The 23,880-nt window shown below is 58.9% G+C and overlaps 2 protein-coding genes across 11 annotated transcripts in view; one reads left to right on the forward strand and one right to left on the reverse strand.

Annotated features, from left to right (window-relative positions):
- PKM (pyruvate kinase M1/2) overlaps nucleotides 1-9,927 on the forward strand; it is a 23,542-nt gene extending 13,615 nt beyond the window's left edge. For 4 of the 10 annotated variants that reach the window (XM_051821700.2, XM_070053200.1, XM_051821699.2 and 1 more), the window contains 8 exons: nucleotides 1,342-1,473; nucleotides 1,844-2,030; nucleotides 2,603-2,873; nucleotides 3,709-3,859; nucleotides 3,939-4,091; nucleotides 5,940-6,106; nucleotides 8,454-8,635; nucleotides 9,337-9,927. In XM_051821700.2, the coding sequence (XP_051677660.1) occupies nucleotides 1,342-1,473; nucleotides 1,844-2,030; nucleotides 2,603-2,873; nucleotides 3,709-3,859; nucleotides 3,939-4,091; nucleotides 5,940-6,106; nucleotides 8,454-8,635; nucleotides 9,337-9,443 (1,350 nt within the window). In that variant the 3' untranslated portion in view covers nucleotides 9,444-9,927. 10 annotated transcript variants of the gene reach the window in all.
- A 138-nt stretch (nucleotides 9,928-10,065) lies between these two features.
- On the reverse strand, nucleotides 10,066-21,303 carry LOC138844809 (proline-rich protein 2). Its single transcript, XM_070054857.1, has 4 exons — nucleotides 20,734-21,303; nucleotides 17,325-17,410; nucleotides 10,326-10,528; nucleotides 10,066-10,160 (listed from the first exon to the last, which is right to left on the reverse strand). The coding sequence occupies exons 1-4, from the start codon at nucleotides 21,301-21,303 to the stop codon at nucleotides 10,066-10,068; spliced, it is 954 nt and encodes a 317-aa protein (XP_069910958.1).
- Nucleotides 21,304-23,880: the final 2,577 nt, after the last annotated feature.

Here is a 23,880-nt window from a genome sequence, read left to right on the forward strand (position 1 = left end):
GGCCACAGCAGAGAGCTGGACAGGAAGAGGAGCAACCAGGACTAGAACTCGGCGCCCCAACCGGGACTAGAACTCAGGGTGCCGGTGCCACAGGCAGAGGATTAGCCTAGTGAGCTGTGGCGCCGGCCAATCCGTTCCTTTTTTACAAAAAAAAAAAAAAAAAAAAAAAAAAAACCACACCAGAACTATCTCCAGACTGGGTGTCTGGTTCAGAGGTTAAGTTGCTCCTTGGAATGTCCACATCTCATATCTAAGTGCATTGTTCAAGTCCCAGCTTCTCTGCTTCCAACTGTTTATTGTTAGTGCATATCCTGGGAGGCGACCCATGCGGGAGACCTGGATGGAGTTGTAGGCTCCTGACAATTGCAGGCATTTGGGGAGTGAACCCAGCAGCTGCAAGATAATCTCTCTCTCTGCCTTTGAAATAAAAAGTGAAAATAAATTAATTATAAGTAAATGATTTCTATTGCAAACCAGCAATACGAAGAATGTAGAACCTCTGCAGAATAGAAAGTGGAGCCAGTGGTCGCTCCTTGCAGAGAGTGCCTGAGTTAGAAGCTCACGGTGGTCAGACAGCTTTGGGCAGTGTCGTCCCTGGAGACGGCTCTGGCTCCTGGTACCTTCCAGCGTCCCAGGCCTGCTGGCAGCTGCTGTTGCCCAGACAGTGGTGGTTAAAGGCCAAGCCCATGAAGTGCTGAGCAAGGTGCCCTGTTATCAGCAGTGCCGTATTGATTACCCTATCTGGGAGCCCTTTTGACATCTTATCTCGGCTTTGACTGCCTTTTTGATTGAACAGTACTGGCAAGTGAGGAAGAAAGGGCTTTGGAGAGAGACGGGAGCCAGGATGTGCTGCCAGGGCAGTTGGTGCGGAGAGGGGCCTGAGAGCACCTTGGCCTGCTCCTCTCCTCTCAGGCCACACCCTGGGAAGGGAGGGTGCAGCCAGCTCTCGTGACCTACCTGAGCTTTCACGTGAAGTCCACAACCTGGTGTTGGAACTGTGGTTGGAATCCGTGGGAGAGGGCCCTCGCCCTGGCCACCTCTGTCAGGCTCTGCGCTGATTGCCCGGCGGTCTCACCCACACCTGCCCTGGTTCTTCTGCCCCAGTCGTCTTGCCCTGTTAGTTGTCTTAGGGGAAAGAGCACAGCCCGAAGGTGCTGCTGCTTGTGTGGTTCTGGGCGGCAGTGGCCTCTGCTGAGTGCGTGCCGTGGTGGAGGTGCGGAGAGGCTGCGGGTGCTCGGGCGGACGGCGGCCGAGGTGGGCGATGCAGCTTTGGCTCCCAGCCCCAGGGATGCCAGCTGGCCCGAGCGTGGGAGGACACTTGTCCTCTTCTCCCTCCCCCAGTACCATGCGGAGACCATCAAGAACGTGCGCACAGCCACGGAAAGCTTTGCCTCAGACCCCATCCTCTACCGGCCCGTCGCGGTGGCTCTGGACACTAAGGGACCCGAGATCCGAACGGGGCTCATCAAGGGCGTGAGTATCCTTGGGACACGGGGAGCCCAGGGCGTGTCTGTGGTGTTTGCTGGGTGCTGCCATGTTTTAGAATTCAGGTCAAGTGTAAATGTGGATTCCATGGTACCACAAAAGGATCTTTTTTTTTTTTAGTCTAAAAACTGACTTCTGGCTTTGAGAAGCAGTTTCTTTGTGTGTCTTGGCCGTCTTTAAGTAACGCAACAGAACGTGTTGGCCTTTGTCTTTGGCTGTTTCCTCGGATGTGCTAAGTTAGAGAAGGGCATCTGTTCACCAAGGGCCAAGCTTTGTGATTCCTCTGAGATTCAGACATTGTGCTAGGGAGGCGGGGGCGCTGGCTGCCAGCTGGACTCTCGCTCACTCTCCTGTCCAGAGCGGCACGGCGGAGGTGGAGCTGAAGAAGGGAGCCACGCTCAAGATCACGCTGGACAACGCCTACATGGAGAAGTGCGACGAGAACATCCTGTGGCTGGACTACAAGAACATTTGCAAGGTGGTGGACGTGGGCAGCAAGGTCTACGTGGACGACGGCCTCATCTCCCTGCAGGTGAAGCAGAAAGGTGCGTATCGCCAGCCTGAGCAGCACCCCGGCCTCAGGACAGCAAAGGCAGAGAGCTCCTCCGGCCTCCCGACTTGCGGGGCTCGTGGAAGGTAGGGAGGTAGGAAGCTTGGTTGTCTGGCGGAGAGATGGTGGTATGGTGAGCTCTGTTTATTTGAGAGGTAGATTGACAGAAAGGGGAAGACAGATTTTCTGTCTGCTAGTTCACTCCCCGGGTGCCCACGGCATCCAGGACCAAAGGCAGGAGCCAGGTCTCCTTCGTGGATGGGCCATCAGCTGTGCCTCCAGCTGTGTCAGCAGGGAGCCGGATCAGCAGCTGAACGAGGCGCTCCACTATGGGATGTAGGCGTCCCAAGTGGCGGCCTAACCTGCACCACGGCACTCACCCAAACGAGTGAGGGAGCGCGGGCAGACAGGCTGTGGGCGGGGGTTGGGCTTGTTTGCGTGGCCCTGGTCCCCAGGTGTGCTTCCCTGGTCCTCCGCGGGGAGGGAGGCACCTGCTGATTGCTGCTCCCCTGTCCCCTGGGGGATGGGCCCTGGCAGCTCTGCATCCCCTGCTCGCTGTGCCCACAGGTCCTGACTTCCTGGTGACGGAGGTGGAGAACGGTGGCTTCTTGGGCAGCAAGAAGGGCGTGAACCTCCCCGGGGCTGCGGTGGACCTGCCTGCCGTGTCCGAGAAGGACATCCAGGATCTGAAGTTCGGCGTGGAGCAGGACGTGGACATGGTGTTTGCCTCTTTCATCCGCAAGGCGGCTGACGTCCATGAGGTCAGGAAGATCCTGGGAGAGAAAGGGAAGAACATCAAGATCATCAGCAAAATTGAGAACCACGAGGGGGTGCGCAGGTGAGTCCCCGGACGCCAGCCGGCCAGCCCGCCTCGCGCCTGCTCGCTGGGCAGCACACTGCAGCGGAAGGCTGTGCAGGCGGTCTGACGTTGCTCCGTGGCCGGAGGACCCACACCAGAGAGCAGGCCCCTGCGCACAGGACGGGGGCTGGCACCGTTTCCTGACCGGCGGCCGTGGGGAAGCGCGGGGTCGGGGTCTTGGTCTTCCCTCAGAAGGGCTGGCCTGGCGATGAGCCACTCGCCCCCAGAGGGAAGCCTGGGGGTCTTCTTCAGGTCCCCAGGCTGCCCCAGCCCAGCCTGACCACCTCCGCCGTCTCAGTGTGGCCAGCTGGCCCCTCCTAGAGCAGTAGCTCGTGAGGGGCAGGGCGGCAGCAGCCCTGGGGCCCACAGCCTGGTGTTCTGGCCGTCTCCGGCTCTGCCTGGGCATCCTTCCTACCACATGAGCTCGGCTCTCTGCCTTTGCTGTCCTGATGGGCCGGGCTGCTGGCTCGGGCCGGTGATGCGCGTGCCCTCTTGCCTCCCTGGGGCATGCCTGTGGTGTCCTTGGCTAGATGAGGCCGCCGACCTTGGGGTGGGAAGCAGCCAGCAGCGTCGGTGCCCTTCCTGGGAAATGCTGACTGGAGCACTTGAGGGCCTCACAGGGTCAGGTGGAGAGGCGGGGCGGGGCATCCCAGAAGGTGTCGAGGCCCAGGAGCCGGGAGCCTGGCCACGTGCACGCATCTGTGCTGTGTCGGGCCCTCCGAGTTAGGGGTCGTGGCCGGGGCTTCCTGTCTGTCACCATACTTGGGACCCCTGTGGAATATGACTTCTGTTTCGTCCCTGCGCCCTCTGTCAGGTTTGATGAGATCCTGGAGGCCAGCGACGGGATCATGGTGGCTCGCGGTGATCTTGGCATTGAGATTCCTGCAGAGAAGGTCTTCCTTGCCCAGAAGATGATAATTGGGCGATGCAACCGTGCTGGGAAGCCTGTCATCTGTGCCACGCAGGCATGTGGCCCTCCCTGGGGACCCCGTCCCTGTGCACCCCCAGTCCAGCAGGGTCTCACCCGTGCTCTGCCCCTCCCAGATGCTGGAGAGCATGATCAAGAAGCCCCGCCCCACCCGCGCCGAGGGCAGTGACGTGGCCAACGCGGTCCTGGATGGAGCCGACTGCATCATGCTGTCTGGAGAGACGGCCAAGGGCGACTACCCGCTGGAGGCCGTCCGCATGCAGCACCTGGTGAGTGCCCAGGGCCCCGCTTCCGCGGAGCCTCACTGCACAAGTGAGGCACGTGCTGGGCGTGGGGCGCCCCTTCTGCCCCGCCTCCCAGCTCCTGTCCGGAGGAGTCACCCCAGCTTCCGAGTCCTTCGCTTGAGTCCTGGGGTACTGCTGCCCTCAGCAGATGCCTGTCGCCCTCCTCAGAGGTCCAGGGGCTTCAGCACCTTTGGCCTGATCCGGAAGACACCAGGGCTCCTGCCCCCAGCTGCTCTGTTTGGCTGCTGACTGGACTCCCTGCGGGGCCTGTGTGCACCCAGCAAGCTGCCTGTGAGCCGGCCTTGCATGGTGCCTGCAGCGGGACCGGCTTCTGTGCTGTGGGGGTGCAGCTGCCTCACTTAGTCCAGACGACCCAGAGGGGCTTGGGAAGGTGGCCAGCCCCGGTGGTCCTCACACTGGAGTCATCTGCAGGAGTCTGGGGCTGGGCCATAGCCGCCTGACCTCTTCTGTAGGTGGGAGCCCAGGGCTGGTTGTCAAGGCCACTCGGGCTTGGTGCACCTTGAGCCCCAGTCACCTGGAGAGTGGCTCCCTGTGGTCTCTGACGCTCCTCTGTCTGTGTGCTGTGGTAAGCTCAAGCGGGAGGGTGATGACCTTGTCTGAAGCACACGGACTACAGAAAGTGTCTCTGGGCGAAGTCTCCACTCTCTCAGGACCTCGTCTGTAAGCTGGATTAGATGAGATCTACGACTGCTGGCTTTAGTTCTGATAAGTCCCTGGTACACTGATGTAATCCTGACAGCTCCCAGCATAACCAGGGCTGTGGGACAAGAACTCCCAGGACACTGACCCAAAGCCGGCCTTCTCCCTGCGGTTCCCCTGCCCAGTAGGACTTAGAACGAGGCTCTGGGTCCCAGAGTTGGTTCTGGGTTCTGAATTCTGTGCCTCTTTCCCTTAACTGGTCTTTCCCATGGACAGACAGCTTAGGGCGTTGCAGGCTCTGGGCCAGGATGTGGCTGCCCTGCAGGTGGTGCAGGCCACTAGCCGGCAGCCGCCTCTCAGTGTCCGTGCTCGGACTGATGCACTGACCCGTAACTCAGGGCTAGGCCGCACCAGGTATGGCCCTGGCTCCTGTCCCTGTCCCTGTCCCTCGGGCTGCATGCACTCATCCCATCGTTAACTCGGCGGTGCTCCCCGCGTCTGCTTCCGCTCGGAGATGAAATGAATGGGGCGGTGCTGCTGACCCTTCCTCGCCCGTTGATGACTAAGCCACTGGGAACTGCATTGTAATCTCGAACGCTTCCACTCGCTTTCTGATTCTCAGTCTCACCTGAGCTGGTGGTCTGTGGTAACTCAGCTCTCTCGCGCCTGTTTTAATCAGTAGCTGTTAATCAAGCGTCCTGTGACGTCCCCGCATGCTCCCATGGGTGTCTCTTCACATGGCTGTTCAGGGCGGCCCTCGCGAGCTGGCCTGTGCTGCCAGCTCTCCTGCGTGGCCTTGGCTGCTGACGCCTGCCTCCCAGCCCTGTTGTCTGTTCCCACGGCGGGCACTGGGGAGAGCACCCTTGTGCCTCAAGCCAAGCAGCCTCCATGTGGCACAAACACCCAGACAGCCAAGTGAGGAGGGGCCTGCTCCTTCCCGAAATCTGTGTCACGAGGCAGCGTGGTCAGGTCCAGCCTGGGCAGGTCTCCATGCCACGGCGCTAGAGCCCGCGGCCATGCTGGCTGGACCTGGACCCTCTGCCTCTGCTTGACGACCCGATTAACCCGGGGTGCCTTCCTCCCTGATTAATCCCCCGTTCTGTCTTTCCGTGTCTTGTCTTCCCTGTCTCCTCCTCCTCCTCTCTTCCTTGCCCTCTCCCCTAACCCTTACAGATAGCTCGCGAGGCTGAGGCAGCCATGTTCCACCGCAAGCTGTTCGAAGAACTTGCGCGAGCCTCCAGTCACTCCACAGACCTCATGGAGGCCATGGCCATGGGCAGCGTGGAGGCTTCCTATAAGTGTTTAGCGGCAGCTTTGATAGTTCTGACGGAGTCTGGCAGGTAGGGCCCGAGGCCAGGTAACGCTGCAGGGGACCCTGCCTCTTGCGCCAGCTGCTCCAGGATGCGCGGCCTGGGCCCAGAGCCTCTGCTCAGCTGCAGGAAGACAGCCAGGGTGGTCAGGACAGGGCAGGACCGGAGGCTCTGCCTCGGTAGGCAGCGGCGTCTCGGGCAGCCGGTGGAGGAACGCCCCCGGGGAGTCTGGCTCTGCTGCTCCCGGGCTGCAGCCCTCAGGCTCGTGTTGGCCTTGCTGGGCCGTGTCCCCCACCCGCTGTCTGTAGACTCATCCCCTCCCCTCTCTGACAAAGCTCTGACGAAGCTCTGTCCCCTCTCGTCCCCCTGGACGGATGTTGCTCCCCTAGATTGCCCGTGAGGCAGAGGCTGCCATCTACCACTTGCAATTATTTGAGGAGCTCCGCCGCCTGGCGCCCATTACCAGCGACCCCACAGAAGCCGCCGCCGTGGGTGCCGTGGAGGCCTCCTTCAAGTGCTGCAGTGGGGCCATAATCGTGCTGACCAAGTCTGGCAGGTAGGAGGCGCCAGCGAGCGCCTGGCGGTGCCCTGCTGCGGGACACCCCTGCAGGAGGGGCCTGGGAGCGGTCCTGGCGCAGTGCGCAGATGGTGCTGAGCCAAGGTAAGCCCCTCTGCCCACCACCTGCACCCTGGCAGGGAAGGATGCTCCCAGGCCCCCGGGCCAGGACCAGCAGTGAGCGGAGCCGTAAGGGGTAGGGCTGACGACACATACTTGTTCTTTAAAAGCTGCTCCTTGGAAACAGAAGCAGAGTTGCCTTTTCTGGTTCTTAGGACCTCTTTGCAAACTTAGTCTGGAAAATCTGAATGCTGTTCCCATCTCTTCCAGACACACCAGTGGGTTCTGGGCCCAGGAAGGTCACCCCCCCTTTCCCCTCATTTTGTGGGGCTGTGGTGCCGGGGTTGGACTTGGCCTGAGTTACCCTCCCTCCCCTGCGGCCCTGGGAGACAGCGGGTGGGGAGGAGGGGCCGCAGCTGGGCTGCCGTGTGCGACCAGGAGAGGTCTGCGACGCCCACTCTTGGGCTTTCGGGCTGACCTTTGTAGAACGGCCGGCTTAGCTCTGCACTATTCTTAGCGGCAGTCTTCTGAGATTTCACAGCTCTGACCCCAGCAGCTGCCTCCCCTGAAGGCCAAGCCTGTTCCTGGCACCTGTTCTGTCTTCGCAGCTTGCTCCCGGGGCCTGCTCCTTCGCGGGCCCCTCCCCAGCTCCTGCAGGGCCCCTGGCACAGGGCTCAGCAGAGTCCCCACCTCCAGGGACCCCTGACAGGCGGAGCTGCCCCCATGCCCACCTTTCTCTCGTCACGAAGCCCTTACCTGAATCTACACAATCTTAGGAGTTAATCTTTGGTTAAAAAATCTTTTTTACTTATTTGAAAGGCAGAGTTGGAGAAAGGGAGACAGGTCTTCCCCGGTTCACGCCCCAAATGGCTGCAGCGGCCAGGGCTGGGCCAGGCTGAAGCCGTGCCCGTGTGGGGTGCCCATGTCCCTAAGCCACAATGCTGGCCCCCCCGGGAATTTTTTTTTTTTAAGATTTATTTATTTATTTGAAAGAGTTACACAGAGAAAGAGAAGCAGAGAGAGAGAGGTCTTCCATCGGCTGGTTCACTCCCCAATTGGCCACAATGGCCAGAGCTGTGCCAGTTCAAAGCCAGGAGCTTCTGGGTCTCCCACGTGGGTGCAGGGGCCCAAGGACTTGGGGCATCTTCCACTGCTTCCCCAGGCCACAGCAGAGAGCTGGATCGGAAGTAGAGCAGCCGGGACTCAGGCAGCACCCTTATGGGATGCCGGCACTGTATGTGGCGGCTTCACCTGCTATGCCACAGCACTGGCCCTTTGGGAATTCTTAAGATGCCTCCGGATCTTCAAGTTTGTCTGAGATCTGGAGCCCAGTTGCTGGGGCCGCTTGGGTGGACGAGCCCGGCAGTGGAGGGTCCGTGTGTTGCTGGGCCCAGGGTCTGGCAGCTGTGCTGCGGCTCTGCAGTCAGGCTGTGGGCCACACACTGCTCCGCTGTGCTTCTGCCGGCCCCAAGACGAGGCCCTGCACTAGGGCTGCCGGGTGGAGGGAGCAGGACTCCCTCTGCCATAGTGGAAAAGTTCAGGGTGTGGCAAGGCAGCTGCCAGCCCTGGCCACGTGGGGTCAGTGGATGAGATGGGGCGGCTCCCTGCCCTCAGAGGCACCAGAGAACAGGTGTGGAAGTGGCCAGAGCTTCAGGCTGGCGTAGTGAGTTGGATTAGGGGGTGAGCTATTGCCAAAGGCCCGGGGGGGGGGGGGCTCCAGGGACACTGCTTAATGGTCGTCCTGCTTGTCTCCTGTCCCAGGTCTGCTCACCAAGTGGCCCGGTACCGCCCGCGCGCCCCCATCATTGCCGTGACACGGAACCACCAGACCGCCCGCCAGGCCCACCTGTACCGTGGGATCTTCCCGGTGGTGTGTAAGGATCCGGTCCAGGAGGCCTGGGCTGAGGATGTCGACCTCCGGGTGAACTTGGCCATGAATGTCGGTGCGTGCTGGGAGCAAGACTAGAGACCTGAGGGGCAGGATACCTGGCTACTGGCTTCTCTGGGACCCTGGAGCCTGGGGAATATAACGGGGGGAACCCCAAGACCAGAGAGGCCAAGAGACCTAGCTGAGCACCCCTGGTCCCCACTGGGGATGTTCCCCGAATCCCACTGCTTGTCGGTCCTGAGCAGCGCCCGGGAGGGGAGGGGTGCCATAGCTCGCAGCCACAGTAAAACGCCTCGTTCTGTGGCAGTGCTCTGGGGGTTAAGGTTTATGTCATTTATTTGAAGGGCAGAGTGCCTGAGGGGGAGGGAGGGAGGCAAAGATCTTGCATCCACTGGTTCAGTCCTCAAATAGGCGCAACAGCCAGGAGAAGGCCAGAGTCGGGCCCAGAGCTCCATCCGGGTCCCCCCCATGGATGGCAGAGGCAAAGGCATTTGGGCCACCTTAGGATGCCTTCCCTGGCTCGTTGGTAGGAAGCAGGAGCAGCCTGGACAGGGGATGCCGGCGTGGAGTGGCAGCTTACCCTGCTGCACCACGCTGTTGGCCCCGCTGCCCGGGTGTTGGGAGAGGAGAGGAGCAGCTGGCTCTGACCTTAGGCAGTCTTAGGTCATGTCCAAGTCCCTGCCCACTTTGCCCCCGCTGTGAGGCTGGCGCCACCTTGTGGAGGGTGGAAGTCCCTCACCAGCTTCTCTCCTGCAGGCAAGGCCCGCGGTTTCTTCAAGAAGGGAGATGTGGTCATTGTGCTCACCGGATGGCGCCCTGGCTCTGGCTTCACCAACACCATGCGCGTGGTGCCCGTGCCGTGACAGCCCGCAGCCGCTCCTCCAGCCCCGTCCCGTTCCTTCCCCCAACCCATCTGTTAGGCCAGCAACGCTTGTAGTGCTCCCTCGGGCTGTAGTGTGGCACCGGTGGGCTGGGACGCCGGGAAGACGGCTCCCGCCAAACGTGTTTGTTCCGAGCCGGCGCCCCTAGCGGGGCTCACGCAGGCCCGGAGCAGGGCAGGCCCGGAGGGCCCCTCCCTAGCTTACGTGGGGGAAGGCCTGCCCTCCGCGTGTAGAGCTTCCAGCCAGAGCTGGGCCTCAAGGGAGGCCGCGCGTCCAGTTGAGGCAGACGCGGATCTGGCCCCCTGGGCCTCCCACTCCACGCTGTGTGTTGTGCTCATCTGTGTTCCCCACCCCACTCAGCTGTGGCCGCCAACAAACACTCCACCTCCACCTCCACCTAGCCCACGAGCGAGGCCTAGGCCTGCTGTCCGGAGCCTGCCTTGTGTCAATAAACAGCGGCTGAACACCTGCCTCCTCTCTGTGGGGTGGGGTGGGGCGGGCAGGGAGGGGGACCAGCGCCTGCAGCCTGGCCACAAGTGGGAGCCACGGGGCTGGGCCCCAGCGAGGTGGCCGGGGCTGGGGAATGGGGCCTGGGGCTTAGTTCTCACCGTGCCCGCCAGTCAGCAGCTCTGTGTTCCCCGTGGGCCTTGAGCTGTGGCCGAGACATCGCGCGGACTACCACGGTCCCAGCCCTGGGGTCTGGAGGAAAGGGAATAAGCGGGAAGCCCATCGGCGCCTGCGAGGAGCCCCGAGCTCCAGGGCTGGGACGCAAGGCGGGTGCGAGGCCCTCGCGGTGCTGGGCGAGCGGCGCACACCCAGGCCCAGCCCCTCGGGTGTGCGGAACGTGCGCGCCTGTGGACCCACCTGGGTCGTCTGGGCGGGGCCGGCCAATGGGCGGCGGGGGCGGGTTCGGGGGCGGGCAGCGCGCTGGGTCCCGCGCACTCCGGGGCTCTCCGGTGGCGGCGTCGCGATAGCTGCCCCGAGCCGAGGCGGCCAGGTAAGGGGCTCGCTGGGCAGAGCTGGGGACGCGAGGCGGGCTCCGGGGCCAGACCCGCGCCGCGGGCGTCCTGGGGCGGGAGGTCCAGGCCGAGTGGCGCGGGGCTTGGCGGCACCTGCCGGCTAGGGGCGGCCCGCGGGCCCGGAGGGGCGCCAGTGCGCCGGGGCGGGGCCCGCAGCCCGGGAGAGCGCAGGGTAGGCGGGAGGTGGCATTGCAGGTGACACGAGGAACTGTGGCTCCGGCCCCCCAGGGTGGGATTCTTTGGGAGGAAAGCGGAGCTAGTGGGTGGGGCTGTAAGTTCTGCGTGGGGCCCACGCCGCATTTCAAGCTGGGGTCCGCCCCGCGTCGCGGAATTGCCAGGGTCGTTTCTTTCGGGCACCTCTAACGACCGGCTCTCTTGAGAGCAAAGACGTGGTCCGGGGAGAGCGCGGAGCCTCCGGATGCAGCCGCTGGGCTTTCAGGGGACCCTCTTGGGGCCAAATCCGAGTCCTCCTCCCAGCGACCCCTTGGAAGAATTTTATAAGTGGCACAGGATGCGCAGCGCAGGCCCATCCGCGCCGCGATGCTGCGTCCCAGGGAAGTCCTAGGGCTTAGCGCGGATCGGAGAGGCGCACTCGCGAGACTCGGCCTGGAAGGAGCTGCGGGCGCCCGGTGCCCGCGGGGCTGGCTCCACCCAGCCTCCCCGGCGACGCCCCCTGCCGTCCGAGCCCCGCGGGAGCCCGGGGCTAGGCGCATTGCCGTGCGGGTTTGGGATCCGGGAGGACCCCGAACCGTGCCGCCCCGGCCTGTGGGCCCTGGCAGGCTGTCTGCACACCACACCAGGAGATGATGGGCTTCATTCTTTTCCTGGGGAGCAAGGCCCACCCCACCGCCAGTTCCACAGCCGCCTCTGCTGCAGGTGTGAGACGGCTTCTCCAAGTTTCTCTGGGGGCAAAACATTTCTGAAATCCTTGGCACGCTTTTTCTAGAAGGTACAACCCCTCCCTTCTCCCCCCCCCCCCCGCCAACTCATATGCATGCATTTCAAAAAAAAAATTTTTTTTTTGCCTCCAAGTAAACATAGCTTTTAATTCCGTTTCCTGCGAACTACCTGAAGTTCCCGAAGTAAACAGCCCACCAGGCCTGCACTGCTGTGCACCTGGGCGACAGGCCTGTCCTGCCCTCCCTGCTGTCGCCGACCTTTGAGGCCTTGATTAATCCCCAGCTGTTTATAATGTAGCAGAGGGAGGCGGGGAGCGCTGCAGCCCCTGGGAGCAGCTTCCTTAGCATGCCCTGTCCCGAGGTACACATTCCAGAAGGGAGGAGGAGTTTGCAGCCACTGGGTCATCGTTAGGGTCTGAAGAGATTACAGCCGCTGGGAGCCAGACTCATGTTGGATTCTTGTCCTGAATGACGTTTGCTCCGTGGTGTTGGGAATCCCCCTGCCTGTCATTTACACAGACATTCGTTTTTGGCTGTGTGTGCGTGCGCGCTCCTAAAGAGTTAGCTGAAGTCAAACCAACTGCGCGTCCTCCCTGCTGGCACGGGGTCCTCCACGGCAAGGGGACCTTAAATGCCAGGATCCCACTGCGCTTACCCGGCGAGCATCTTTTTATTCTCTGCCTTGGGGTGGACAGCAGCGCCATGGGCAGTGCCCAGGCAAATGCCTGAGACCACTGGCCAGAATTGCTTTCTCGGACACAATTTAGGTATTTCTAGTCGGTGTTAGAATGAAGCGGATTCTGCAGAACTGGCTCTTCACCTCTCAGGCCACACGCGATGCTATTCCAAAATGTTTTGGATTTCAAAGAAAGACCCGGAAATTTCACTTTCTGATAACCCAGCGAGTGCTGGCTTTCTATGCTGGAGAATTTCAAGCACGTACCTGTGTCTGAGCACCAGCCATGAGCAGGCGGGGGGTCCTGCTGGTTTCTGTTTACAAGAAGGCTTCAAAGAGTGTGGGGAAATGGAATTAAAATGTTTATTTTGGTGCAAAAAGATTTTCCTGCATAATTTGTTCACGATGTGAATCTTCCACCAACTTTTTGAAAGACCGCATGTGTCTTCTCCCTTTCTCCTGGCTTCTGTCTCTTTTGAGACAAATGTTTCAGTGTGTAATATTTTGTTTATTTGAAAGGCAGAGTTAGAGAGGCAGAGAGAGAGAGAGGGAGGTCTTCTATCCGCTGGTTCACTCCCCAGATGGCTGCAATGACCGGAGCTGGGCCGATCCGAAGCCAGGAGCTTCTTCTGGATCTCCCACGCGGGTGCAGGGACGAAGCACTTGGGCCACCTTCTACTGCTATCCCAGGAGCCAGGTGTCTCCTCTTGGTCTCCCATGCAGGTGCAGGGACCCAAGCACCTGGGCCATCCTCCCACTGCCTTCCTGGGCCACAGCAGAGAGCTGGCCTGGAAGAGGAGCAACCGGGACAGAATCCGGCGCCCAAAACGGGACTAGAACCCGGTGTGCCGGCGCCGCAAGGCGGAGGATTAGCCTAGTGAGCCGCGGCACCAGCTGGATGGACTTTTATAAAACTACATTTTCCATCTTCTACTAACATTTCAGTGAACATTCTCAGGATACACTGGAGTTTGTGCGCAGTGGTTTCCTGTGGGTGATTGTTACTGTGTGTCTGCGCCTGGGTGTAGAATTCCCAATGCCGCCATGTGTCCTGGGCAGGGAGACTCCCCTTCCCCCATCCCCAAATGCTGACAGCACTGGATGTTACTGAACTAACCAGTGTCTGAAATCCAGTGAGTAAAAAATGCAGCATCATTTCTACTTTACTTTAAAATAGCCTTATTGCTTTTTTTTTTTTTTTAAAGTATTACATCTGGGGCTGACCCTGTGGGTTAACTCCCTGGCCTGAAGCACGGGCATCCCATATGGGCGGCGGTTCTAGTCCCGGCGGCTCCTCTTCCATTCCAGCTCTCTTCTGTGGCCTGAGAAAGCAGTAGACGATGGACCAAGTGCTTGGGCTCCTGCACCCTCGTGGGAGACCCGGAAGAAGCTCCTGGCTCCTGGTTTCAGATCGGCGCAGCTCTGGCCGTTGCGGCCAATTGGGGAGTGAACCAGCGGATGGAAGACCTCTCTGTCTCTCTGTAACTCTTTCAAAGAAAAACAAAATAAATATTTTTTTAAAAAAAGTATCACGTCTGTTAGAGTAAGATAAACAAAATGACAAGTATAGAAAGAGTGAAAGCCATCCCATAATTCCCCACCCACATATCCTCACTGTTGGTTGATGTGCACCTGTAGGTACAGATGTTTAATATGTAGATTTTATCTTACTTATCTGTGCCTACTTTTCACTTAAATGGAACATTCTGGACTTTTCTCCATACCAACACATGGAACACTCTCTGTCAGTGTAGCATACGAATCCATGGTATTGATTAAATCCTACTTTAGTATTTCCACTTTTTCCCTGGTAATTGCTATTTGTATGAAAGTGCATTTTTAGTCTATTTCCTCACAATTTCTTCAGAGTTGTTGAAGGATCTGCATTTCTTATTTTTTTAGGATTTATTTATCTGAAGTCTTTTTTTTTTTTTTAAGATTATTTATTTGTTTGAAAGGCAGAGCTACAGAGAGAGAGAAATCTTCCATCCGCTGGTTCGCTCCCCAAACAGCCACAGTGGAGTTGAGCCAATCCAATGCTAGGAGCCAGGAGCTTCTTCCGGGCCTCCCACGTGGGTGCAGGGTCCTAAGGACTTGGGCCATCTTCCACTACTTTCCCAGGCCACAGCAGAGAGCTGGATGGGAAGTAGAGCAGCCAGGATTCGAACCATCGTCCACAAGGGATGCCGGCACTGCAGGCGGCAGCTTTACTTGCTACACCATGGTGCCAGCCCCTCTTTATTTATTTGAAAGATAGAATTACAGAGAGAGACAGAGAGGGAGAGGTCTTCCATCTGCTGACTCACTCCCCAAACAGCCACAACAGCCAGGGTTGGGCCAGGCCACAGCCAGGAGCCAGCAGTTTCTTTTAGGTCTCCCATGTGGGTGCAGGGCCATCTCCCACTGCTTTCCCAGGTGCATTAGCAGAGAGCTGGATCGGAGCAGAGCAGCACTCGAACTGGTGCCTGTATGGGATGCCAGCATCGCAGGCAGTGGCTTAACCTGCTGCACCACAGTGCCGGACCCCAGGATTTGCATTTCTTGGGGCTCTTCGTAGATACGGAAAAGCTGGTATCACACCTCTCATCGCAGGTGTGAGGAAGGCCTGTTTCCCACATCCTTGGTGATCCCCAGCATTATCATTTTCTAAGTCTTTACCAATAAGAAGTAAGACAGATACTTCTGTGTGTGTGTGTGTGTGTGTGTGTGTGAGTCGCTTATTCATATTCTTGACTCATTTTTCTTTTTTCTAAAAACATGTTATGTGTAAGGCAGAGAGAGAGAGGACAGAGACCGTGCCTCCAGATAGTCACTCCCCAGAGGCCTGCACCCCCAGGGTGTGCGTTAGCAGGAAGCTAGGGCGGAGACAGAAAAGCAGGCATGGGAGGTGGGCACCCTAAGCAGGCTTAACTGCTGCACCAAGAGCTTCTCCCTTCATTTACTTCACTTACTTTTCTGTTCCCTTGTTCTTTTTTTTTTTTTTTTTGACAGGCAGAGTGGACAGTGAGAGAGAGACAGAGAGAAAGGTCTTCCTTTTGCCGTTGATTCACCCTCCAATGGCCGCCATGGCTGGTGCACTGTGGCCGGCGCACTGTGCTGATCCGAAGGCAGGAGCCAGGTGCTTCTCCTGGTCTCCCATGGGGTGCAGGGCCCAAGCACTTGGGCCATCCTCCACTGCACTCCCTGGCCACAGCAGAGAGCTGGACTGGAAGAGGGGCAACCGAGCTCTTTATATGTGAAGAATACCAATCTAGAGTGGGCATTCTGACAGCAGGTTAAGCTGCCGCTTGGGATACCCGCATCCCTTACTGGAGGGCCTGAAGCCAAGTCTTGCCCTGCAGATGCACCTGGGAGGCAGCAGGTAGTGGCTCAGTTACTTTGTTTGCTGTTCCTGGCTTCAGCCTGGCCCAGCCCCTGCTCTTGCGGGCATTTGGGGAATGAACCAGTGGAAGTAAGCTCGCTTGCCTGCATTCGCACTCGCTCTCTCTCTCTCCCCCTCTCTCTCACTCTCTCTTCCTCTGTCACTCTGACTCAAATAAATAAAAATGAATAAACACAGCCGGCGCCGCGGCTCACTAGGCTAATCCTCTCCCTTGCGGCGCCGGCACACCGGGTTCTAGTCCCGGTCAGGGTGCCGGATTCTGTCCCGGTTGCTCCTCTTCCAGTCCAGCTCTCTGCTGTGGCCAGGGAGTGCAGTGGAGGATGGCCCAAGTGCTTGGGCCCTGCACCCCATGGGAGACCAGGAGAAGCACCTGGCTCTTGGCTTCAGATCAGCATGGTGTGCAGGCAGCAGCTGCCAGGGTGGGGTGAACCAATGGCAAAAGGAAGACCTTTCTCTCTGTCTCTTTCTCACTGTCCACTCTGCCTGTCAAAAAAAAAAAAAAAAAAAAAACACAAAAAAGAATATCAATCCCTGTCCGTTTAAATTTTGATGTACAGAAGTTTTCCATTTTTTTATTTTCATGCAGTGAAATCTTTTATGTCTTTTATAACTGGATTTTATATCTTACTTAGAAAAACCTTACAAATAACTTAAAAATATTCTTCTCTGTTTTCTTTAGTTCTTTATAGACTTAGAAAATACTTAGATGGTTCATCTAGGGGGAATATACCGTGGGGAATGGGGAGACATAGCCGGAGCCCGGCACTGTTTGTTAGATGTTTCATTTTCGGTTTCCTTGCTTGAAACCTTGTTTTCAGTCTTCCCTCTGATGTTCCCCTGATCTGTTGATCCCTCCTGAGCCAGTACATTCCTCTCCACTTAATTGCTCTGCCTGGAGGTTTGTTCTGATACCCGATATCTTGCATTATTTGTCTTTTTCAAATTTTTCTGGCTCTTCTGCCCATGGGCTAAGCCCAGAGCTGATTCATGGAGCACACACGCTCCTACACACACCTGCTCCATCTCAGGTACGATTGCAAAATAACTGGTGGAAAAGTTGCTGCTTTTTTTTTTTTTTAAAAAAAAAAAGATGTATTTTTATGTATTTGGAAGGCCAAGTTACAGAGAGGGAGGGAGGGAGGGAGGGAGGGAGGGAGGGAGGGAGGGAAGGAGAGAGAGAGAGAGAGAGAGAGAGAGAGAGAGATAGATAGATAGATAGATAGATAGATAGAGATCCTCCTCTGGTTTACTCCCCAGATGGCCACCATAGCTGGGGCTGGCCCAGGCTGAATCCAGAAGCCAGGAGCTTCTTCCAGGTCTCCCATGTGGGTGCAGGGGCCCGAGGACTTGGGCCATCTTCCACTGCTTTCCCAGGCCATAGCAGAGAGCTGGATCTGAGGTAGAACAGCCAGGTCTCCACCGGTGCCCATGTGGGATGCCAGCACTGCAGGCAGTGGCTTTACCTGTGCCAGCCCCCAAATTGCTTCTTTGAAACCTATTTTTTCAAGTTCACACTCAAAAACAGGGTTTATGTCTCTGTTTCTTTCAGGTCACATAGAATATTTGTCTTCTGGTAGATTTTGTACATTTGTAAAATTTATTCCTGAGTGTATTTACATGGTTGTTGGGCGTGGGTGCAGCCATTCTCCCAAATTTATTGTCTGACCCTGTGTCGCAGGCCTGGGGGGAAGCTGGGTTTTCAGGCGGTGCCGGTGGGAACATCCATTCACAGTGCGCATGCCACCTCCTTGCGCATGGTGGCGGCTGCGCCCCCGGGGAGGCTCAGCCTATGCGCAGTCTGACCCCAAAGCCCTTAAATTTTTCTCCTTTGTGCTCTGGCCAGGACACAGGACACTACTGAGCCATCTCAGGGCAGAGCAGGTGTACCTGGGGCTCTGGAGGAAGCCCCCTGGCCGCTTGGTCTTTGTGTCTGGGGCCCTGGCACTGGGGCTGCCGCTGGCCGCCCGCGGGTCCTGTGCAGGCGGCGAGTGCCGCTGAGTCAGCGCCCGCAGGGACCCAGCAGCAGGCGACTCCAGTGGCTCCCGGCCTTAGCTCTGGGCCCCTCAGCTCCCACGGAGCCTGTGCACCTGCTCCTCTTTGCACAGCTGTGTGCCGACACTCTGAGGGCCTCGAACCCCTGGCGCAGCCCCGAGCTGGTCTCCATGGCAGCTGCAGCACTTCCGGTGCACCCACCTCGCCAACACCTGCTATTGCTTCTGTGGGTGTGCGGTCACAGGCCCTGGTGGGTGTGGTTTACGTTTCCCTGGTGACGCACAAAATGTCGAGAGTCTTAAATGTGTTGCTGGTCATTTAATATCACCCTTGGAGAAATGTTAATTTAAACATCTGCCCATTAAAATTTGTTTAGTTGAGAGGCAAAGAGAGAGATCTTGTGTCCACTGGTTCACTCCCCAGGTGTGTGCAACAGCTGGAGCTGGGCCAGGGCAAAGCTGGGAGTCGGAACTCCACCCATGTCTCCCTCGTGGCTGGCAGGGACCCAGTACTTGAGCCACTACCTGCTGCATCTCAGGGTGTGTGTTACCAGGGAGCTGGAATTGGGAGGCAGGATACTGAAACCAGGCCCTTTGGTGGGGGTCACGGGGGTCTTTTAACAGCTAAGCTAGGAAATGCCTGTCCCTGTCCATTTTTTTTAAATCAAAAGATTGGTTTTAATTTTTTTAAAGGCAGAGTTACAGACAGAGAGGAGGGAGATACACACACACAGCCTTCCATTTGCTGGTTCACCTCCCAGATGGCCATAACAGCCAGAGCTGGACCAGGCCGCAGCCAGGATCCTGGAACTCCATCGACGTCTCCCCCACAGGTGGCAGGGGCCCAGATACGTGGACCATGTTTGGCTGCTTCCCCAGGTGCATTAACAGGGAGCTGCATTGGAAGCCGAGACTCCAACTGGCGCCCCTGTGGGTTGCTGGCATTGTAGCTGGAGGCTCAACCCACTGCGCCACACCGACCCCAATTTTTTTTTCAATTGGGGTTTGATAAATCCGTGACACAGTTGCCCATCCTACTGCTTGTTAAGGTGCAGTGCAGGAGCATTAATATGTTCACTGTTGTGCAACCAATTTCCAGAACTTCTTGATTTTGCAAGCCTGAAATTGTACACTCATTAAACAACTACTCCCCATTCCCGCTCCCGCTGCCCCTGGCCACCACCTTCCTCCTTTCTGTTTCGGTGTAAGGGGACACCTACCCCTACCACTTTTGTCCTTTTGTGACTGGGGTGATTCCCAGGACACGATGTCCTCATCGTCGGCAGAGTTCTCTGTATTTTGGATTCTAGTCCCTTAACAGACATGTTTGCAAATACTTCTGTCACTCCTTGGGTTGTCTTTCATTTTCTTTCCTTTTATTTTCCATGTGCTTTTTTTTTTTTTTTTTTTTTTTTTTGAGAGGCAGAGAGAGACACAGAGACAGAGAGAACTCCCCATCTGCTGATTCACTCCCCAGGCGGCGGCTGCAATAGCCAGGACCAGGCTGGGGCCGAAGCCGGGAACCGGGAACGCGTCCAAGTGTCCCCTGAGGGTGGCAGGGACCCGAGTACTCGGCCCATCACCGCTGCCTCCAGGATGCAGCAGGAGCTGAGCTGACACTCAGTGTGCGGCCTGGGCGTGCTGACCGCCGGGCCAGAGGCTGGCAGTCGGAAGTTAACCTGCGCCCCTTACCTTTCTGCTGAGCTCCTTTGTCTTACCTGAGGGTGGCTGCCATCTCTGCTTCGCCGTCCTGCGCGTGTGTAAGACTGGACCGTGACCCGTTCCTGCAAACCAGCTTGCTGGCCCTGCTTCCCCGGCAGGGCTCGGCAAGGCCACCCCCCGCACTCTCGACCTGCTCTCCCTCTTGCCCCACAGCTGACCAGTCTCCAGGTCAGGTCATTCTGTTGGGATACGAATGTCCTGGGCCCCTCCCTGGCCCTCGGTCACCACTGCCACCAAGTCCGCAGCGTTGACCCTGTGCTGGGCCGCGGCCTCCTAACTGACCCGTCTCCCAGGGGAACATGGGACATGCAGGAGGATGGGAGAATTGTAAAGTGAACCACGTGCCGCTGTCATCTTCCACACGGACCACAACCCCCGTTCCTCAGTGCTCATCCTGCAGACCCCCACCCCACTCCCAGCTTTCACTTGGAAGCAAATCTGTGTGTCCCAGCCATCTTTTCCACACACAAAGCTGACGGTCCAGTTACCGTTTAAAGTCCTTTGTTGGGAGGCCGGCATTGCGGTGCAGTGGATGGAGCAGCTGCCTGTGGCGCCGTCATCCCATATGAACACTGGTTCGAGTCCCGACTGCTCCACTTCCGATCCAGCTTCCTGCTGATGTGCTTGGGAAAGCAGCAGAAAATGGCCCAGCTGCCACCATGTGGGAGACCTGGATGGAGTTCCAGGCTCCTGGTGTGGCCTGGCCCATTCCTGGCCATTTGTGGCCATTTGGGGAGTGAATCAGTGGATGGAAGGTCTCTCTGTAACTGCCTTTCAAATAAATACATCTTTTTTTAAGTTTCTTTACTGGATCCCTATTGCTTTTATTTATTTGAGAGGCAGACAGCCAGAGATACACACACACACACAGCTCCCATCTGCCTGTCCATTCCCAAAATGCCTGCAGTGGCCAAGCCTGGGCCAAGTGGGAGCTCGGAGCTGGGAGCTCAATCCACGTCTCTCACCAGGGTGGCAGGGACCCAGCGACTTGAGCCATCACCGTTGCCTCCCGGGGTCTGCATTAGCAGGAAGCTGGCGCCAGGGGAGAGGTCCTCTGATGTGGACTGTGTCGCATAGCCAGGCTAAGCACCCCGTGGCTCTGCCTTCCAGGTGACAAGACCCTCGCAGGGACACACGGGTCCTGCCAGCCTTCCGTGCCTCACCACTCACCCCTACCTGTGCCTTCTGTCTGCGGGGGTCCTCCAGGGACCCCAGGACGGTTCCTTCACCCCCGGGTCTGCCTCTCCCTGCAGGCAGTGCCAAGGGCAGCTGGGGTCTCACCACGCAGCACTTGTCTATGCACAGTAGTTGGCGGGGGGCGGGGGGGCTTTTGCAGAAGGCAGGTGCAGAGTCAAGGGAGCCTGCGCTGTGTCTGGGGCAGCCTCTCCAGGGCGGGGTTCGCTTCTGGCCATGCAGGGCCAGCGCTCATTGACAGTTCACCCCATTCCCGGCCTCACTTTCCCCACTGTGCCTGCCCCTTTCCGGAAGGAGTACTGAGGCCCAGGAGGGGTAGGAGCTGGGCTTTCCTTAAGTCCAGGCCTGCACCCCTGTCTTCTGCCCCTCCCCCAAGGCTCCTTCAGGACCTGGGAGGACCCTGGAGTGTCTACAAAGCCGGAGGTGTTCTGAGGTGGGGCGTCCTGGGGCGCCGGGGCGGGGTTTACCCCGTAAGCACAGAGGGGACTTGTGGTCCGCTGGCTGCCGGCCTCAGCAGGGTGGCCCCCAGCCGCACAGGGCTGCCCTGTTTCGCGGTGAAGGCCAAGTCTGTTTGGAGACCTGAATGGCCGGCTTCTTGTCCGGAGGTGGCCCGGCCCCCGAGGAGGCCCGCCGAGCGGTGCTGTGCAGCCAGATGTGGGTGCCGGCTCGCCCGGGGGACGCCGCCAGCCGGGCGGGCAGACGGGCGCGGCCGGCCGCAGGCGCGCACCCTGCGGAGCCAAGTGTCTGCGGGGCCTGGCAGCCCCCGGCGGGCGGGAAGGCCTGCGGCTCCGGCGGCGCGGCTCCGTCTGCAGCTTGCCGGCTTGGAGCTCTGGGCCGGGCCGGCTGGGAGGCCCTGGCTGCAGGGAGGAGAGCCGGGAGGGGTCCCCAGGGGCCGGGGCAGTCACTGAGCCCCCTCCTCCGTGCGCCAAGGGCCTCGCCTGCCGCCAGGAGTGGCTCATGCAGGCGAGCGTAGATGGGGCAGCGGCGGCCAGGAGACCCCAGCTCCACTTCCCCTGGGAGAGGCACCTCCAGGGACCCTGCAAGGGGCTGGTGGCAGGCGGGGCTCAGTGGGCGGAGCCATGCGGCGGGATGGGGGGCTCAGTGGGCGGGACCACGGGGCCTGGTCTCTCTCATGCTCTGCACGGAGAGCAGCAAGTTCAGAGGAGGGTGGCTGGGGTAGACCTGGCTGCTCTCGCTTCAGGGCTGGCTGCCTCCAAAAGGACCCTGCAGCTGCAGGGCGATTGGTGAGCATGCGCACCACGCACTGTGCAAGGCCTGAGGCGAGAGGAGGGAGCCTGGTCTAGGGGCAGCGGTTCTTCCTGGAGGCTGGGCCGCTGATGCCAGCTTCCTGCCCCTGGAGGCAGGCGAGGGCAGGAGTGAGCCAGTGCAGGGGAGATCTGTCTACCTCTCAAGTATTGGAAAAAAAAAAGGCATGTCCAGTGGGGAGCCAGGCGCAGCTAAGGCAGAGGTTAGGGCGGAGGGAGGGTGGGGCCTGGTCACTGTGGAGCTACAGGCCAGGCCGCAGGTCAGGGAGGTGAGGGAGGGGTGGCAAGAGCAAGGGGACCCCATCCTGGGGAGGAGTGCTTAGCCGGAGAGGGGCCCAGGCAGAGCTGGGGAAGGAGTGCTTAGCCGGAGGGGGGCCCAGGCAGAGCTGGGAATGGCCGCGCAGCAACAGTGCCCGCCCCCACAGGAACAGCTGAGCACCTGACTGAGTGCCTTGGTGAGAGAGCTTGGGCCTGCGTGGCGAGATCGGGGCGCAGGGAAGGGGGGGGGCATGCACACAGAACCTTGCACACGGCTCCAGCCAGAGCCTGGGGTAGGAGGTAGACTAGGGTTTGAGAGGGGGCCCATGTGCTCGGGCCATCTTCCACTGCTTTCCCAGGCCATAACAGGAAGCTGGATCAGAAGAGGAGCAGCCGGGACTTGAACCGGCGCCTACATAGGATGCCGGCGCAGCAGGTGAAGGCTTAGCCTACTATGCCATAGCGCTGACCTTCAAATAAAGAGAGGTCTGGAACTCTGGGAGCTAGTTGCAGGCCGGCTTTCCAGTGTGGACAGCATCCTGGCTGGCTCAGGGGTCTGTTGTCGCCACCTGAGTCCGCAGCGGGGAGAGTGGAGCGGTTGTCCTGGCCCCGAGGGAGGACGAGAGAGAAGGGAAGTGTGTCTGCAGAAGGCAGCATCCCTCCATCACAGTGCCAGCGCGTCTGCTGTGCACCTGCCTCTGCCTCCCCACGTAGCTGGCCCCTGGCAGGCGGTGTCAGGACCGCGGCCCCCAGACGTGGGTGCTCCCGGGAAGAACTCGGTGCGTTCAAGCCGCCTGTGGCTTGTGGAAGGCTGGCCTTGTCCCTCCACTGTACCACCTAAGGCGTGGGCTCTGTGGCCCTGGTAGGGGAAGACCTGTATTAACACTGGGACTCCCCTGCTTGCCGGGTCCCAGGAGGGGCAGAGGAGGGTCCTCTTTCCCCAGGGCGAAAAGAAAGGAGGGCCAGGGTTCTTCTTTCCCAGCCCTGCCCTGGACACACACCCACCTCGTGATCCCGAGTGCTTACCCACGACGGGCGCTGGCATCTTCTTAGCAGTTATGTAAGAGGCCCAGCAACAGTGCCTTGAGTAAACTCAGGCGGCACCTGAACGCCGGGAAAGCGCACAGCTTCCAGTCACGCTCACGTGGGCAGTCCCCCCAGCTCATTCCTGAGCCAGAGCGGGCACGGGACGGATGCGGAGGGTGTGAGCAGGGCACGCCCGGGGAGGTAGAGTGGCCGCACAGCTGGAGACCTGCACGGTGGCTGTCCCGGGACCTGGGCGGTGTGGCTGGAAGGAAAGGAGGTGTGTGAAACAGATAAATGAGCTCTCTGTGCACTTCGTTTTTTTTTCTTCTCTTTCCTTATTTTTTAAAATTTTACTTTGATTTGAAAGTCAGAGCTACAGAAAGAGAGAGAGAAAGAGAGAGTGAGAGAGAGAGAGAGAGAGAGAGATGTCTTCCATCTGCAGGTTCACTCCCCAAATGGCAGCAATGACTGGGGCCGGGCCAGGCCAGGCCAAAGCCAGAAGCCAGGAGCTTCTCCCAGGTCTCGCATGTGGGTGCAGGGGCCCAAGGACTTGAGCCGTTCTCCACTGCTTCTCCAAGGCCATAGCAGGGTGCTGCATCAGAAGTGGAGCAGCCAGGAATCAAATTGGCGCCCATATGGGATGCCAGGGCTGCAGGCAGCCGCTTTACCCCCAGTGCCACAGTGCCAGCCCTTTTTTCTTATTTTTTAAAAGATTTATTTATTTTTTTAAGGCAGAAAGAGGGGTGGGGGAGACACAGAGGGAGAGATCTTCCATCTGCTGGTTCATTCCCCTAAATGGCCACAATGGCAGGGCAGGGCCAGGCGAAAGCCAGGAGCCTGGATCGCCGTCCACGTCTCCCCCGTGGGCAGCAGGGCCCTAGCGCTTGGGCCATCCACTGCTATTTTCCCAGGTGCATTAGCAGGAGCCGGGTCAGCAGCAGAGCGGATGGGATGGGATGGGTGCTAGGGTCACAGACGGCGGCCCCA

The sequence above is a fragment of the Oryctolagus cuniculus genome, chromosome 12 (genome assembly GCF_964237555.1).
Source record: "Oryctolagus cuniculus chromosome 12, mOryCun1.1, whole genome shotgun sequence".
NCBI classification, from domain to species: domain Eukaryota; kingdom Metazoa; phylum Chordata; class Mammalia; order Lagomorpha; family Leporidae; genus Oryctolagus; species Oryctolagus cuniculus.

Coding starts and splice junctions, on each gene's coding strand:
- LOC138844809 (XM_070054857.1), bottom strand. CDS start 21,303: ATGAGCCACTCCTGGCGGCAGGCGAGGCCCTTGGCGCACGGAGGAGGG. Junction 17,411..20,733: donor ACACTCCAGGGTCCTCCCAG/GTCCTGAAGGAG, acceptor CCGCCTGCACAG/GACCCGCGGGCGGCCAGCGG. Junction 10,529..17,324: donor GGCTTCCTCCAGAGCCCCAG/GTACACCTGCTC, acceptor CTCCCGCCCCAG/GACGCCCGCGGCGCGGGTCT.